A 15,538-nucleotide genomic window follows, 5' to 3' on the forward strand; every position below is an offset into this window, starting at 1 on the left:
TCTCCAAGATGTCTTCTCTCCAAATATACCAAGTTTTTGCATGTCAGAATCATGTTTATTTATTTTATCTTTATTTAACCAGGTAGGCAAGTTGAGAACAAGTACTCATTTACAATTGCGACCTGGCCAAGATAAAGCAAAGCAGTTCGACAGATACAACGACAGAGTTACACATGGAGTAAAACAAACATACAGTCAATAATACAGTATAAACAAGTCTATATACAATGTGAACAAATGAGGTGAGAAGGGAGGTAAAGGCAAAAAAGGCCATGGTGGCAAAGTAAATACAATATAGCAAGTAAAACACTGGAATGGTAGTTTTGCAATGGAAGAATGTGCAAAGTAGAAATAAAAATAATGGGGTGCAAAGGAGCAAAATAAATAAATAAATAAAAATTAAATACAGTTGGGAAAGAGGTAGTTGTTTGGGCTAAATTATAGGTGGGCTATGTACAGGTGCAGTAATCTGTGAGCTGCTCTGACAGTTGGTGCTTAAAGCTAGTGAGGGAGATAAGTGTTTCCAGTTTCAGAGATTTTTGTAGTTCGTTCCAGTCATTGGCAGCAGAGAACTGGAAGGAGAGGCGGCCAAAGAAAGAATTGGTTTTGGGGGTGACTAGAGAGATATACCTGCTGGAGCGTGTGCTACAGGTGGGAGATGCTATGGTGACCAGCGAGCTGAGATAAGGGGGGACTTTACCTAGCAGGGTCTTGTAGATGACATGGAGCCAGTGGGTTTGGCGACGAGTATGAAGCGAGGGCCAGCCAACGAGAGCGTACAGGTCGCAATGGTGGGTAGTATATGGGGCTTTGGTGACAAAACGGATTGCACTGTGATAGACTGCATCCAATGTAATAACACATGAATAGCAGTTACTTTTGATTATGTCTATTTAGTTGGAAATCTAAATTTCTCCATTACATTTAAGATGTTATTAAATGCATACATGGCTATCTCTGGGAAATGTCATCAAAATGTTCAAATTTTATGATATTGAATATCGGCCTAAAATATCAGCCATCGACCTCCTTGACCCCCAAAAATCAGTATCAGCCCTAAAAATGTCATAACGGTCATTCTCTAGTTCAGGCAGCAGGGCTGTCATCTCTGTGAGCTCAAGTCATCAATCAGGGTGTACTGAGACATTACATGAGAGCCACAGAGGAAAAGAGGTGAGGAGGGCCACATAGGAAAAGAGGGGAAAGCTCACACGCCAAGGCCATGATGTGGAAGTATGGCCAATTTGCCCGTCACTAGGGCTGGAAAATGCCAGGTACCTCCCGATATTACCACGATACTTAAGTGTCGATACGATACGTACTGCAATTCTCATGATTCTATATGTATTGCAATTTGATATTGCGATTAGATGTTCCAAACATATTGCTAACAATATGACTGCTGCAGAGGGACAAGAGAGAGACATGGGAAAACAAGTTATCAGTCATGGAAATAAAAGTGCTGAAAACAAATTGGCTCCTTATTTAAAAAGAAGATGGAGAACAAACTATGAAGGAAAGATACTGGTGTTTTGGTGCAGATTACAACCAACTAGCACCAAAATAATACAGCGATATTGTCAAAACTATACATAGTCAAATTTCCTGATATATAACTATTGATTTTTTCCGCCCAAAACGAGAGAATAACAGGGGAATGGACTTGTCACACACAGAATGAGGTGCAAAGATTCTCTGTCATGTTTGTACTATATAACAACTATACGATGGGTTGATTTATCGAACAGCAGACTTCTCTAATGAAAAACTAACCAGACTGACAGCCTAATAGTGTTATCACAGCAAAGTCAACAACAGAAGACTGACTAAGCATTTTAAGGGGGCATTTCAGTGTACAATTACACACTGCAAGGAGTGACTCCATACACACTACTAAATAGAAAGTCTTCACTATGAACAGATTGCTGTCTATGAAGAGTCTGCCCAAATGGAGATATTTCCTGCTTGGACCATTGACTAGTTAACTCCTGTATGGACTGGTCTCCGTGTGTGAACTACAATGGTCTGTCTATGGCTCTGTGCTCCCAGACAAGCAGGCTGAGACAAACATACAGGGACAGAGACACAGGGTGGGTGAAATGGAAGCCATCTCAAACCCCTGGCCTGGCTGAACAAACCCCTGCAGTTAGTTTGTGATAATTCCCCAGGACTCAATTAGCTAATTGGTTGGAATGTAAGTGATTTGACTGAGTGCTGCAGCAGCATGAATGAGGAGCGGAAACCGTGGTGTGTGTGTGTGCGCGCTTGTCAGGGTTTCCGAAAAATGAGTGGGAAGATTTTTTTTAAATTCTGGGCATTTGATGAATGTCCATTAAAATAACATCAAATTGATCAGAAATACAGTGTAGACATTGTTAATGTTTAAAATGACTTTTGTAGCTGGAAACGGCTGATTTTTTAATAGAATATCTACATAGGATTACAGAGGGCCATTATCAGCAACCATCACTCCTGTGTTCCAATGGCGCGCGTTGTGTTACCTAATCCAAGTTTATCATTTTAAAAAGGCTAATTGATCATTAGAAAACCCTTTTGCAATTATGCTAGCACAGCAGAAAAACTGATATACTGATTAAAGAAGCAATAAAACTGGCCTTCTTGAGACTAATGGCTAATATCTAATATCAAAATGGCTAATATCAAAATGGCTAATATCTAATATTCCATGCTCAAAACGGCCAGAAACGAAGACCTTTCTCCCGAAACTCGTCCGTCTATTCTTGTTCTGAGAAATGAAGGCTATTCCATGCGAAAAATTGCCAAGAAACTGAAGATCTCGTACAACGCTGTGTAAGAATATTTAGACTTAGGGATGCCACCCGTTAGATAAAATACCGAACTGTTCCGTATTTCGCTGAAATGATAATTTCCGGATTCGATCATATTAATGACCAAAGGCTCGTATTTCTGTGTGTTATTATGTTATAATTAAGTCTGATTTGATAGAGCAGTCTGACTGAGCAGCAGCAGGCCCGTAATCATTCATTCAAACAGCACCTTCGTGCGTTTTGCCAGCAGCTCTTCACAAGCACAGCGCTGTTTATGACTTCAAGCCTATCAGCCTAATGGCTGGTGTAACCAATGTGAAATGGCTAGCTAGTTAGCTGGGTGTGCGCTAATACTGTTTCAAACGTCACTCGCTTTTAGATTTGGAGTAGTTAGTCCCCTTGTGCTGCAAGGCCCGCGGCTTTTGTGGTGCGATGCGTAACGATGCTTCGAGTGTGGCTGTTGTTGATGTGTTCCTGGTTCGAGCCCAGGTAGGTGCGAGGAGGGGACCTGAAGCTATACTGTTACACTGGCAATACTAAAGTGCCTATAAGAACATCCAATAGTCAAAGGTATATGAAATACAAATGGTAGAGAGAAAAATAGTCCTATAAATACTATATTAACTACAACCCAAAACATCTTACCTTGGAATATTGAAGTCTCATGTTAAAAGGAACCATCAACTTTCATATGTTCTCATGTTCTGAACAAGGAACTTCAACGTTAGCTTTTTTACATGGCACATATTGCACTTTTACTTTCTTCTCCAACACTTTGTTTTTGCATTATTTAAACCAAATTGAACATGTTTCATCATTTATTTGAGGCTAAATAGATTTTTATTGATGCATTATATTAAGTTAAAATAAGTGTTCATTCAGTATTGTTGTAATTGTCATTATTACAAATGATTTTTTTTTAAATAAATTACTCGGCTGAGTAATCGGTATCGGCTTTTTTGGTCCTCCAATAAATCGGCATTGAAAAATCAGAAATCGGTCTAATATTTATATCCAAAAATCTCATTTTACATTGGCGTGTTATGTTCAGTAGTTCCAAAACATGCAGTGATTTTTCAGAGAGCCACATCAATTTACAGAAATACTCATTATAAATGTTCATGAAAATACAACTGTTATGCATGGAACTTTAGATAATCTGACACAGCGGAGAAGTTTGTGTCAGATTTCGGAAAAAGCATACCATGCAATAATCTGAGTACGGAGCTCAGAGCCCAAACCAGCCAAAAGAAATATCCGCCATGTTGCGCAGTCAACATTAGTCAGAAATAGCATTCTAAATATTCACTTACCTTTGATGATCTTCATCAGAATGCACTCCCAGGAATCCCAGTTCAACAATAAATGTTTTGATTTGTTCGATAAAGTTAATAATTTATGTCCATATACCTACTTTTGTTAGGGCGTTTGGTAAACAAATCGAAACGCGCGTGCAACTTCCAGCGGAAAGGTCAGACGAAAATTCCAAAAAGTTATATTACTGGTCGTAGAAACATATCAAACGATGTATAGAATCAATCTTTAGGATGTTTTTATCATAAATGTTCAATAATGTTCCAACCGGAGAACTCCATTGTCTGTAGAAAAGCAATGGAACAGGAGCAACCTCTCATGTGAATGCGCATGACTGAGCTCGTGACTGCTGACAGACCTCTGACTCATTCCCCTCTCATTCAGCCTCCCTTCATAGTAGAAGCATCAACCAATGTTCTAAAGACGGTTGACATCTAGTGGAAGCCTTAGGAAGTGCAACATAGCCCTATTGAAGATACAGTGGGATATTGGTTGAGTTGAAAAACTACAAACCTCAGATTTCCCACTTCCTGTTTGGATTTTATTCTCAGGTTTTTGCCTGCCATATGAGTTCTGTTATACTCACAGACATCATTCAAACAGTTTTAGAAACTTCAGAGTGTTCTCTATGCATATATTAGCATCTGGGACTGAGTAGGAGGCAGATACCCTGGGTACGCTTTTCATCTCAAAGTGAAAATGCTGCCCCCCATACATACATATTTATTAGGGACACAACGGTACAGTGGGCCCACGGTTCGGTATGCATCACGGTTTGTGGGCAATCGTAACAGCACTGTTTCGGTATCTTTATATTTAAGAAAAGTGTGCACTTGTATGACTCATTCAGGGGACGAGTTTGCAACACGTAGCTCTTCATCTCCCAAACCAGTACATAGTGAACCATCACAGAGGTAGCTTCCAGTACAAAGTGAACCACCGCAGAGGTAGCGTCCAGTACATAGTGAACCATCACAGAGGTAGCTTCGAGTTCCTCTGGAGGTCCAACTATCAGTGGAGAGAGCTAGATAGGGTATCTGTGTCAATTCATTTTCAATTTCTCTCTGTGATGTATCAGAGATTAGGAATTACTTTGCTGCTGAAATGTGTGCTGGAGGGGAAAATGTAACACTCTGAAAACTTTATCATGTGACGAAATCCCGAGTCAGTAACCACTGAATAGGGCTGCAAATATTTGGCTATGAATACTCCTACTGCTTTCGTTATTTCTTTGCTTTTCTGAATTTGTGGAAAAAATAACACTTGCACTTGGTAGCTAATTTGTCCTATTTAGCTAGCTTGCTGTTGCTAGCTAATTTGTCCTGTGATATAAACATTGAGTTGTTATTTTACCTGAAATGCACAAGGTTCTCTACTCCGACAATTAATCCACACATAAAACGGTCAACCAAATCGTTTTTAGTCATCTCTCCTCCTTCTAGGCTATTTCTTCTCTTGACTTTATATTGGTATTGGCAACTTTCATAAATTAGGTGCATTACCACCACTGACTTTGTTCGTCTTTTAGTCACCCTCGTGGGTATAACCAATGAGGAGATGGCACGTGGGTACCTGCTTCTATAAACCAATGAGGAGATGGGAGAGGCAGGACTTGCATCGCGATCTGCGTCACAAATAGAATTGACTTCTATTTTAGCCCTTGGCAACGCAGATGCTCGTTGGCGCACGCAAACAGTGTGGGTGCAATAATTGAATAATGTAGATTTCTAAATTTATTTTGCAATGATCGCGCACGCAACGCCAGCGGTGTAGTCAGCCTGTTAGAACTGTTTCCACTCGAGTAGCCGACAGTGGCAAAGCAATGCATGCAGACTGTACGTTGTTCGTTTATGGTCTTCTTACCCTCGTCATCGTAGTGAACACTGAATCCAAAATGTTCCCACACAGCAGATTTGAAAGACGGCGGTGCCTCTTCAAATTTGCTTCTCTGTCTCGCTAGCGCTCACCATTGTCATGTTGGAGCTGAGAGAATATTTGTTTAAGTTTCCCCTCTCTTCATGGGGCCCCTTTAGGGAGGTTTCCTACTGAGATGTCATTGCGAATCGTCCATTTGTTGTTTAAGGGGGAGGGGTTGCGGTCACTGTGGTGCTGCAGAATAAAGTTGTTCAGCCCTCAGGAGCCCCTAACGGGCCTGGGGCCCCAAACAGTTGCCTGCCTTGCCTGTTCACAAACCAAGTGTCTGGTTCATTGGATCTGAATATACATCGTACATGTAGCCTGCAGCACAAAAAGATAGTTTTGGAAATTCTAGGAAAATGTCAGACATATCATAATTCCGCGGTTCACGTGTGCGTAATGAACCGTCGGGGTCGTACCGAACGGTTCGACAACATAGTGTGTACCGTTGCATCCCTAATATATATGTATACGCTCTGGAAAAAATTAAGATACCACTGCAAAATTATTTTTTTCACTATTTATAGGTATGTGTTTGGGTAAAATTAACATTTTTGTTATATTCTATAAACTACTGACTGATTTCTCCCAAATAAAAATATTGTCATTTAGAGCATTTATTTGCAATAAATGACAACTGGTCAAAATATCAAAAAATATGCAGTGTTGTCAGACCTCGAACAATGCAAAGAAAATAAGTTCATATTCATTTTTAAATACTAATGTTTTAACTTAAGAAGAGTTCAGAAATCAATATTTGGTGGAATAGACCTGATTTTCAATCACAGCTTTCTTGCATCTTGGCATGTTCTACACCAGTCTTTCACATGGACTTTATGTCACTCCTGGCGCAAAAATTAAAGCAGCTTGGCTTTGTTTGATTGCTTGTGACCATCCATCTTCCTCTTGACCACATTCTAGAGGTTTTCAAAGGGGTTCAGGTCTGGAGATTGGGCTGGCCATGACAGGGTCTTGATCTGGTGGTCCTCCATCCACACCTTGATTGACCTGGCTGTGTGGCATGGAGCATTGTCCTGCTGGAAAAACCGATCCTCAGAGTTGGGGAACATTGTCAAAGCAGAAGGAAGCAAGCTTTCTTTCAGGACAACCTTGTACGTGGCTCGATTCATGCGTCCTTCACACAGACAAATCTGCCCGATTCCAGCCTTGCTGAAGCACCCCCAGATCATCACCGATCCTCCACCAAATTTCACAGTGGGTACGAGACACTGTGGCTTGTAGGCCTCTCCAGGTCTCGCACCCACTGTGAAATATATATCACACACACTTGAAGAATATAACTTATAAATGCCTCATGAGCTTAGTTCAACTGTCACACTCCATGAGAACCCAACATATAAGCTTGTTTATAAGCTTGTTTTTTTTTTCAATGTTTGTAAACATTGTAGATGTAAACACTGTATAGCCTCATAACAGGGCTAAAACAATAATTTTGATATCATGGATGGTCAGTCCTTGCATCCATAGCTGTCTATTAATCTGAGAGTGGTTACATTTCTCCAGGCCCATCCCTCAGCTTTTTACCAAAACAGAGGCGGGGCAACCGTTTTGTTATTGTTTCATCTGTGGATTATCAAAATATCAAAGTGTCACCAACAACAAGGGAAACATTAGGCCTATAGCAAATGCAGCATAAAGGCATTCATTTTTCACAAGTAAATAGCACTTTCAGTAGTGCTCAAAACATGCCATTCCATGAGTGCAGCGTTTATTTTTAAACTCAAATCAGTCCAGCATGACAACAAAATCATAAACAGTAGGGCTGGCTAATAAATCCTTAGTTTTGGGGTCATGCTCAGGTAAAACAATTTGGCTAATCTATACTTCCATATTTCTAAGTCCTATTCTTGAAGATCAAGGGGTATAACATGTATTGGAATGACTGGAATTCTGATAGAGTTTGGTTTTTAATGTAAAGATATAATTTAGTTGTATTATTGTAGTAGTAGAAAGCGATGGAAGAAGCCTACATAACCAACCCATAAAGTACAATGTAACATCCACATATGACCAGCTATGTAAACTAACATTGATTTATCCTGCAATAGAGGTTGTTCAATTGGTAACATACATGTCTTATTTTAATGCCTCTTAAGGGGAAAGCAATCTAAAAGTAATAGAATGTAATCAGATTACGTTACTGAATTTGGGTAATCCAAAAGTTGTTACTGATTACAATTTTGGACAGGTAACTGTAACAGGTTACATTTAGAAAGTAACCTACCCAACCCTGACGGTCATTTCAATTGCGTCACAGGATCCTGGTAAAATGAAGGGTTGTGTTGTGGCTAGCCACTGGATGGCTCTGAATGCACTGTCAGCATGCAGCCAAAGTTACTAACCACTTTTGGAGCTAACTAGTGCTCTCAATTCGTATCCTGATGTCAACAGCAGTTTTATTCATAACATGAATAATAATTCAAATAATAATACATTAAAAAAATACATATTAACTGGCTTGCTAGCTAGCGTTAGGTGGTCAATAATATGGAGCTAGCTAATCAGCTGATCTATCAAACAATATAACAAAAATATAATTTTGGATTAGAAAAATTACTCTAACAAACTCTGCATTTCAGGGATGACAGTAGCAAGTGCACTGTTAAATTAGCCATTTAAAAAATTTAGTTTTGAGATGAAAACCCGGCATTTGGTTTTTGTATCGCTCACATTGGCTTTTATGCATTTCAAATGTGAGCTTGTCCCGAGGTCTCGGACTCGACGACAGTTGCTATCCATTGCAGCGCTTTTATTGGTTGGCCAAAATTCTGGGGCGGGGCTTAGTGAAGGGTCAATTGGGAATCATCAGAATCATCTCTCTACCGGGTGCGCGTTTCCATGATCCGATCTCGACTTGTCTCCTCATTTAGTTCTCGAGCGAGCGGACGCGGTTTGGAAAAATGTCATGACAGCTGCTGTCCATGGAAATGTAGAGTGCGCACCTCACATATTTTCCATTGATCACTTCTGTGATCGCAAAGCCCATAGAGGTCCCATTAGCGGCAAGGATGGCCTTATAACATCTCTGTTGTACATCTACGGGGCCAGAACCGACGGCTCCAGATAAATAGATTTTTGTTGTAATTTTACCCCCTTTTCCTCCCCAATTTTGTGATGTCCAACTGGTAGTTATCTTGTCTCATCCGCAGCAACTCCCCAACGGGCGAGGCAAAGGTGTGAAACATGACCCGCCAAGCTGCACTTCTTCTTAACACACTGATCGCTTAACACGGAAGCCAGCCACAACAACATGTCGGAGGGAACACCATTCAACTGACGACCGAGGTCAGCTTGCAGGCGCCTGGCCCGACACAAGGAGTCGCTAGAGCACGATCAAGTGATTATTCTCCAATGACTTTGCTATGATGCAATATCAATTACATGGTCATCAAAACAATCCAGTCTCATTTCACCGCCCTCTCTGCTGCCTATATGGACTGACTGAGCTATCAATAACCACAACACTGGCTGTGGTTATTAGCAGCATTACGGACAATCAGGGCCGAAAGGGTGAGGAAATGGGCAGATATGAACAACAAGTAGATTACGTAATTTCATTTCCCCAGCCTACCACCCCCCCTCAATGTCTTCCCAGGCACAGCTAATCAGCCAGTCCATCTGCACACAGTGAAGACTTTCATTCCACATTCATCCTCCCCTCACTGTCCTCCTCCAGTGGATGCCAACCAGCAGATGGATAGAGGACCCAGGCCAGCAGAACCAGCCAAGCCAAATCTAATAGAGAAGCCTATTTTCTGCTTCCAGCCTGCTTCTGATGGAGCAGCCTGCTTGGTGCTCGCTGGCCAGGCCTGCTCAGGGAGATGGTGGTGATGGACTCGGCCTCAGTCTGAATGTGGTGTGCTACAACTATGACCTAGCTGCCTCACACACAGACAAGCCTCAATGTAGGCCTATTTACTGATTGGGTGATACAGCCTTTGTAGGCATCGCATCGAGCTGTATTATTGCAGTATTGTCTTCTTAAGACTATAGGCCTAGTTCAGATGAAACTGAAGGACCCATGGAGAGGAAAGCTTTAAGACAACAATCTAATTATGTAGGCTCTGTGGCATTTTGCACCTACTGCCACAATCCAGTGTCTTTGTCCCAGTCTGTGTTTTTCTGTACTAGAGTCAGTAGATATGGAGACAGAAAGAGAAGCAGTGGCTCTACTCACCACAATCATTTCTGAGGGCTCTAAAGTGATGCATTCACAGCCTCGTCTGCCCCCCAGCTGCTTGCCAAAGCTGTGGAGAGAGAACACACAGCACAGAGGACACAGGGTGTTAAATCAAGTGGAAGGCCAAGGCATCTTTATATGGCCAGGGTGGGACCACACACAGTCTAGTCTTAGTCATTATGACTAAAATATCATTAAGTCTTAGTCACATTTTTGTCATTTGAATAATGATTTAGTCTAGTTATTGTCAAAATGACAAAAACTGTGGGACATTTTAGTCAACTAAATGCCCTTTCATTTTAGTCACATTGCATTTATCTTTTCTCATTTACATAAACATAAAGCACTGACTTCCATGTGCAAACATACATAGCCTTGTCCTATCAACATATTCTTCTGCACAGCATCCTATTTCTTTCCAACAGCAGAAATATGACAAAAAATATAAGATTATATGGCCATGTAAATTCCTAATTCAGCCTACATAAATATTGCACATTACATACAAAACAAAGACACACACAAGCCGAGAGAGAGACAGAAAAAGAAAGGCCGGGAGAAACACATAGAGGGACAGAGAGATGGTAAAGTATTATGTGTTGCACCTCCATCACTCAGTCGAGTCATTGCTATTAACGTTCCACAGACGCCGCAACCACATTAATGTCCACAATTAGAACGTGGGCTAATGGCTGTTTCGCCCAGTGAGTCACTAAACCTCAAGTCCAAATCGATTCCCAAGTCCCCTGTGCTCGAGTCCTGGTCCAAGTACTGAGGTCTAAGTCACTGGGTCCACATTAACTCTAAATAAATGTATTTAAATCAGTCAGATAAAGCATAGTGGCAAGAATGATGTAGTCAAATTGCTTGCTATCCCTTTTCCTTTCTCTCTGTGCCGCCAAAATGTTTGCATATAGGTTACTGGTAATGTTACCAGAGGTACGTTCAGTTGGAAAAACATTCTCCATCGTTGCAGATAGAAATTCTATGAATAGCGCCAACGTTATTCCTTAAACATGTCAGGCATGTTTGTTCTACATAGCATATTTCTATCTGAACGTTCCAAAACGTTGCATCATGCTCAACACTCCAAAGGTTGTTAGCTATATCTAGCTAATGAGGTAACATGACCCAACAAGGTATAGCCTAAAACAAAAAAAAGGTTAACGGTTGAGCAAGAATACACATTTTAAAAAAGACAACCTAATTTTCTATAGCCTACTCAAGGGAGAGAAAAACATCGCTATCTCAATCTGTGCTGTTAATATTAATTGTGGTCGTCACGGAAAAGCTCAATCTCTCCAAAAACTATTGTCCAGTCCACTTAGTAGTCAGATTTCAGTCACAGAGATTGTTTTAGCTAACTGAAATTAAAAATAACTTTTGTTTAGTCAGTTTTTTCTGGGAATATTTAGTCAGTGATCGTCTCATCAATTGCCACAGCAAAATAGGTATGACAAATATTTGAGTCACTATTTTTGTTGACAAAATGAACACTGCTGTTCAACACTGAATACACTTTTACATTGCAAATTAGAGACACTGCTTTTGGTGTCAATTTCAATGTATTGCAGTCAATACTGATGTCTGTACCCAATGATGCAAAGATCGACCAGTTCAAATTGAAGCGATAACGATAGTTAGGCCTATTTATTTCTAACAGTGACAATATAAAATAAACAATCATTCTCCACTAATGCATTGAGGTGAACTGGTATTGGTAATTTAGTAGCAGGTTAAAGTTGTTGCTTGTTAACAAAATAAAGGATTGATAGGAGATTCACACAGCGAGTCAACTGTCCATTGAGGATTGAATCGACCTGCTCCCCTCCTCTGGACAATGAGGTCATGTTTGACTGGGATCACAAAGGAGCTTATTGATCGACACTGGTCTGTGTCCCAAATGGTACCCTATTCACTATATAGTGCACCATTTTTGATCAGGGCCCATAGGGTGCTGCTTTGAACAGATCCTAAGTAGGGAATTGGGTGACATTTGGGACGAAACAGGGCTCAGCCTTTTCACTGGTTCCACCATGGAACAGAACAGGCCGGCTCAGATGGCTTTCACACTTCAGATCAATCACATGGTGTAGTAGTATCACGTTAGTCAGCCCAATGACTTTCCCACAGACCAGGTCATTAAGACCTGGTTCTCCATTCATATGAATGGAGCTGTTCAGCTGTAGATTTTCTTACGAGATAGCAAAATAGTCACCAACTACAATGAACTCAAATATAAACCCAACATGTAAAGTGTTGATCCTATGTTTCATGAGCTGAAACAAAAGATCCCAGAAATGTTCCATATGCACAAAAAGCTTATTTCTCTGAAATTGTGAAAACCATTTTGTTTACCATCTTTGTTAGTGAGCATTTCTCCATGGCCAATATAATGCATCCACCTGACAGGAAGCTGATTAAACAGAATTATCATTACACAGGTGCACCTTGTGCTTGGGACAATAAAAGGCCACTCTAAAATATGCAGTTGGGTCACACAACGCCGAGTTTTGATTGAGCATGGAATCGGCTTGCTCACTGCAGGAATGTCCACCAGAGCTGTTGCCAAAGAATTTAATGTTAATTTCTCGACCATAAGCGGCTTCCAAGGGTCATTTTAGAGAATTTGGAAGTATGTAAAACCAGCCTCACAACCGCAGACCACGTGTAAACACGCCAGCCCAGGACCTCCAAATCCGGCTTCTTCACCCGGACAGATGATGAAACTGGGTTTGAACAACCAAAGAATTTCTGCACAAACTGTCAGCCTTTCTGCCTGCCTGGCTTCCTTTTCCTCTCTCCATCTCACCCCCAGGAGTTAATAAACAGTGGGGCCCAAAATTGACACCCTTGATAAAAATGTGTAAAAATTACAGTATCATGAATAATGTATTTTATACAGTCATTGTATCAAGGGAGTCAATGCATAGACTGTGTGGAGTCCTTTAGGAGAGGCATTGTGTGCGTTTGTCCATATGGTGAGGGGGTAGGCGACTCTTGCACACATGATTTAATCTGATTTGGCATGTACAGTATCTGGGATGAGTGTGGGGTGGTTGAAGAGGAGGGTAGTCAAGAGACGTTGGCTAACCTCCATGTAGTGTTTTCATTTCATACTATTAAACAAGCCAGTCAATTAAATTCCTACAGCCCCTTTAGTCTATGTCAGGGGTAGGCAACCCTGTACCCCGAGTGCCACAGGATGTTGTTCTAACGAGGCACCACACCTGACCAACTGAGCAGTTTATTGATTACCTAAATTCAAAACACCTGGTCTTCCCTTACATCAAAAACATGAGGTTGCCTAACCCTGGTCTACATTATTGAGCAGGAATACCAATGATATTGTAATGTAGTAGAAAATATTTTTAAAAACTGAAATGTTACTTCATTATTTAAAGGAAATTCCCCGGTGTTAGCTTACCTTGAACATGCCGGACAATCAACAACAATCACTGGACAAGAGAAGGGCTGCGGTGTCACCAGATGATTCAAAACATTGGAAGACATGAGAACTTCACAAGACTTTAGAAAACGACCTTTCTGTCAGCTACAGGATCACTTAATGTTGTGTTAAACAAGGTGGTGTTCTCCCGTAATGGGGTAAGTTAAGATGAATCCGTTTTAGAAGTGAAACTGCAAGTAGAAAGAAACACTTCCCGTGGGCTATTCCTCAGTTAAGCCATGTCTCAGTCTGGGGAAATGTGCCTTTCTTACTCTGTACATATCTCAGTCAGCTTTAAAATCAACAACATGAATAGTACGCTTTCATGTCAAATCACACAGGCCTGATGGCATCTTGCTGATGTGTGCGTCCCACAGGGAATTCCAAAACATTTAGTCCTTAACAGAGTTTTTCCCAGGGAGCATAATCCAATGCCGGCATCAGTCCACAAGCATAGGGAGAAGTCGAAAACCTCCTCAATGACTTACTCCGGCACACATCCAGAACTCCATGTCCTAGGGGTCAACTCCAAATAGAACGATAAACGCACAACGGAAGAAGACTAACTCAAACGGCTACATACAGATCCCCTTCCCTGGGGAAATGACATCCAGAATATCCCCCCCCCAAAAAAAATATATATATATATATAAAATGGGGGGGATAGAATAGCACAGGTCTCAATCCAAACTTCTGCTATTTTAAATCCAAGTCCAGTCTGTTTAGAGATCCAGGGGAAGAGGAGGGGTCTGTTTAGAGATCCAGGGGGAAGAGGGGTCTGTTTAGAGATCCAGGGGAAGAGGAGGGGTCTGTTTAGAGATCCAGGGGGAAGAGGAGGGGTCTGTTTAGAGATCCAGGGGAGGGGTCTGTTTAAGAGGGGGAAGGGGTCTGTTTAGAGATCCAGGGGGAAGAGGGGTCTGTTTAGAGGGGGAAGAGGGGTCTGTTTAGAGATCCAGGGGGAAGAGGAGGGGTCTGTTTAGAGATCCAGGGGGAAGAGGAGGAGAGTCATTATGGGCTTGAGTTGGTCCTTTCTAAGGGAGGGAATGTGTCCCCTCTACTCTGGTCTGTGTGTGGGTGTGTGTTAATTTCCTGCCTGGATGTGCTTCTGGGCTGCAGGCTACTCAGGAACACATGGTCAGTCCCAGTTCTTCCAGGAGTTCCATATTATTCCCTTCCCCTCTGCTCCCTGCCCTCCAGCCCCCCAATCCCCCTCCTCCCAACTGCCCCCTGCAGGGCACCATCCCACCCCCACCCTCTGTCTGTCATCAACTGACATGCGGGAGCACACAGACACCATGTTCACACACACACACTTTAATATCTCCTCGTGGTGCTTGTGTTATTGACTGTTTATTCCATGTGTAACTCTGTTGTTTGTGTCGCACTGCTTTGCGTTATCTTGGCTAGGTCGCAGTTGTAAATGAGAACTTGTTCTCAACTAGCCTAACTGGTTAAATAAGGTGAGGGGAAAAAAACAAAATAATTGCCCAACTTTTCCTTCTGCTCTAAAGCATGGTCACCTAATGTAGGACAAACTGCTGCCAACAAGCAGATTCAGCTACACACCAAGAGTTTTCAATGCTTATTGTCCCCATTTTCCATTTGTGTAAACCTCAGTGCTTCAAATCCAATATATGCAGTGCCATCTAGAATGACTAAAGCCTTGTTCACTCTGGCAGCTTGAAGTCTTAATAGACAAAAAGGCACATGGAATAGGATATTACAAGCCACATTTCAAACTACCTTCATAGGGCGATTGAAATAATTGATTACTGGCAATAAGATGTGTCTGAACAGTAAAATCGGATTTGTTTTTTAGACTGTTAATGACCGTGTATCCCTGTACATCACCTCAGTACTTACTGGTAC

At 41.4% G+C, this 15,538-nt stretch overlaps 1 protein-coding gene across 8 annotated transcripts in view; it reads right to left on the reverse strand.

Annotated features, from left to right (window-relative positions):
* LOC112228329 (rap guanine nucleotide exchange factor 6) overlaps positions 1–15,538 on the reverse strand; it is a 163,469-nt gene that overhangs the window by 117,141 nt on the left and 30,790 nt on the right. For 6 of the 8 annotated variants that reach the window (XM_042309538.1, XM_042309535.1, XM_042309533.1 and 3 more), the window contains exon 5: positions 10,219–10,288. In XM_042309538.1, coding sequence (XP_042165472.1) covers positions 10,219–10,288 — 70 coding nt within the window. Of the gene's footprint in view, positions 1–10,218; positions 10,289–13,648; positions 13,873–15,538 lie in introns of those variants that run through there. The other 2 variants (XM_042309540.1, XM_042309541.1) reach the window with 2 other exon arrangements.

This window comes from Oncorhynchus tshawytscha, linkage group LG30 (assembly GCF_018296145.1).
Source record: "Oncorhynchus tshawytscha isolate Ot180627B linkage group LG30, Otsh_v2.0, whole genome shotgun sequence".
NCBI lineage: Eukaryota > Metazoa > Chordata > Actinopteri > Salmoniformes > Salmonidae > Oncorhynchus > Oncorhynchus tshawytscha.